This window comes from Mesitornis unicolor, unplaced genomic scaffold, assembly GCF_000695765.1.
Source record: "Mesitornis unicolor isolate BGI_N332 unplaced genomic scaffold, ASM69576v1 scaffold18670, whole genome shotgun sequence".
NCBI lineage: Eukaryota > Metazoa > Chordata > Aves > Mesitornithiformes > Mesitornithidae > Mesitornis > Mesitornis unicolor.
This window is the reverse complement of record NW_010159164.1, coordinates 19,817-21,623: the sequence shown is the minus strand read 5'-3', so window position 1 is coordinate 21,623 and position 1,807 is coordinate 19,817. Positions and strand designations below refer to the sequence as shown.

At 53.9% G+C, this 1,807-nt stretch overlaps 1 protein-coding gene across 1 annotated transcript; it reads left to right on the top strand.

Annotated features, from left to right (window-relative positions):
- The first annotated feature begins 23 nt into the window (after positions 1 to 23).
- Positions 24 to 601, top strand: LOC104541679 (chromosome unknown open reading frame, human C11orf87). The gene has a single exon (XM_010185801.1). It carries the CDS (start codon positions 125 to 127, stop codon positions 599 to 601), a length of 477 nt encoding a protein of 158 aa, XP_010184103.1. The 5' UTR covers positions 24 to 124.
- The last annotated feature ends 1,206 nt before the right edge of the window (positions 602 to 1,807 follow it).

Sequence of the window (1,807 nt, the reverse complement as noted above, 5' to 3'; positions counted from 1 at the left end):
GAGCCAGCGTGAGGCTGAGCATCCCGGGCATTTCCAGCCAGCGCCCGCCAGCAACCCGGCACTGATTGAAATTTAGGCATCTTCAGAGAGGGGAGGAAGATCCTCATCTTCCGAAGCCTCCTCAATGAGTGCCAAGCTCTCCAAGGAGTTGAGGCTGTCCCTGCCACCTTGTCTCCTGAACAGGACATCTGCCACCTTAAACGCCAGCAGCACCTGCATCACGCAAGTGGGTCAGCTCTTTCAGTCCTTCTCATCCACACTGGTTTTAATTGTCCTGGTCACCCTCATCTTCTGCCTGATCCTCCTCTCCCTTACCACCTTCCACATCCACAAGAGGAAGATGAAGAAGCGGAAAATGCAAAAGGCGCAGGAGGAGTATGAACGGGACCACTGTGCCCGCAGCAGCAGTAGCAGCAGCCAGCACCCTGGGACGGGGGTGCAGGGAGAGGCCCCCCAAGGAAGAGACAGCCGGCTGGGAAGAACCCCCCAGGACTTGGAGATTCAGCGCCCCTCTCCCTCAGCAGCCCCAGGCTCCCAGCAAGCACGGGCTTGTTTGGACACAGCTGGTGTGGGTCTCTTGCAGACGGTGATTTTGTCATGATGGTTTGGGGGAGACCTCACGAAGGCGCTGATTGGTGTTTGTAAATACCTGAGTGATTATTCTAGTCCCTGAAGAAGAAGAAAACATTGCTAATTCAAACGAATGAACAAGCTCACGATCCAAGCGCATGACAGATCACATTGCGTTTCTCATTGACTGTGCAAGGAAAGGATGCATCTTTTTACTGGAGAAGGAGCTGCACACAGCTACCAAATATCAAGTCGTCCACCTGGAGGAGAGGGTCGGGGCGGGGGGGGTGTCCTTTTTCCCTGAACTTCCTTACCGTGAGGACAGGGATGATCCCACTGTCTTGGGATTCCCGCTGCACCCTGTGTCACCATTGCATGGAGTGGCTTGGGGCATGGGTGAGTGGCGCGGGGGGAGAGGCAGGTCTGGTGGGTCCCTTGGGACTCCCTGTCCCCTTGGAGCAGGGTGACAGCCTACTGTGGTCTCTCCTTTTGTGCTAGGACCTATGCCCCTGTTCCACCCCTCTCGCTCCTTTCCAGGACTGTATATTCTTTTGTGTAGAAATGGCCACCCAGAGTTGAGCTTAACTGCAAGTACCCTCCAGCCTCATGACCCCGTGCCCCCCAGCTGCAATGCTGAGCATCCACTGTCTGGGGAGATGGATGGAGCTAGCTGTCTGCACAGAGTGGTGCTTGAGATTTCCCTTCCCCTCAGCTCCCTTCATCTTCAAATGACCCCCCATCCCCATCCCCATCCCCAAGACACCTGAAGCCCAGCCCCAGTACTGTTTTGGAAGGGTGAGGTGATGTGCAGCAACTTGCCTGTCCTCTCCCAGGGGAGGGTGTCCTTGTACCTCCTCTTGGTCCTGAAACAAATCCAGTTCTGCACCAAGCATCCCGCACTGAACGCCTGCGTTTACAGCTTTGCCTCCAAGCAAGGAATCCTGCAGCACTACGAAGCTGGCTTCTACTTTTTTAGGCTGATATATCTTTTTAACCCTCCTAATCTAGTAGACAGTTAGGGACAAAAACCACTTAATTTTCTTCCCTTTCCTCTTTTTGGGAACAAACCATGCAGTTGTGCAAAACATTCGCTCCTAAACCCTGGCAATTATTTATTTTGGAAGTCGCTGGTGTAGTCTCTCCATAGCAAGCACGAGGACTTTTTTTGTCTGTGGATGGCAGGTGTAGGTGGCTGCTAGTACGTGCTGTGTGTGGGGGGGAAAGCAGTGTTGGGTAC

Excerpts from the sequence above, each read along its gene's own strand:
- LOC104541679 (XM_010185801.1), top strand. The coding sequence starts at position 125 with ATGAGTGCCAAGCTCTCCAAGGAGTTGAGGCTGTCCCTGCCACCTTGT.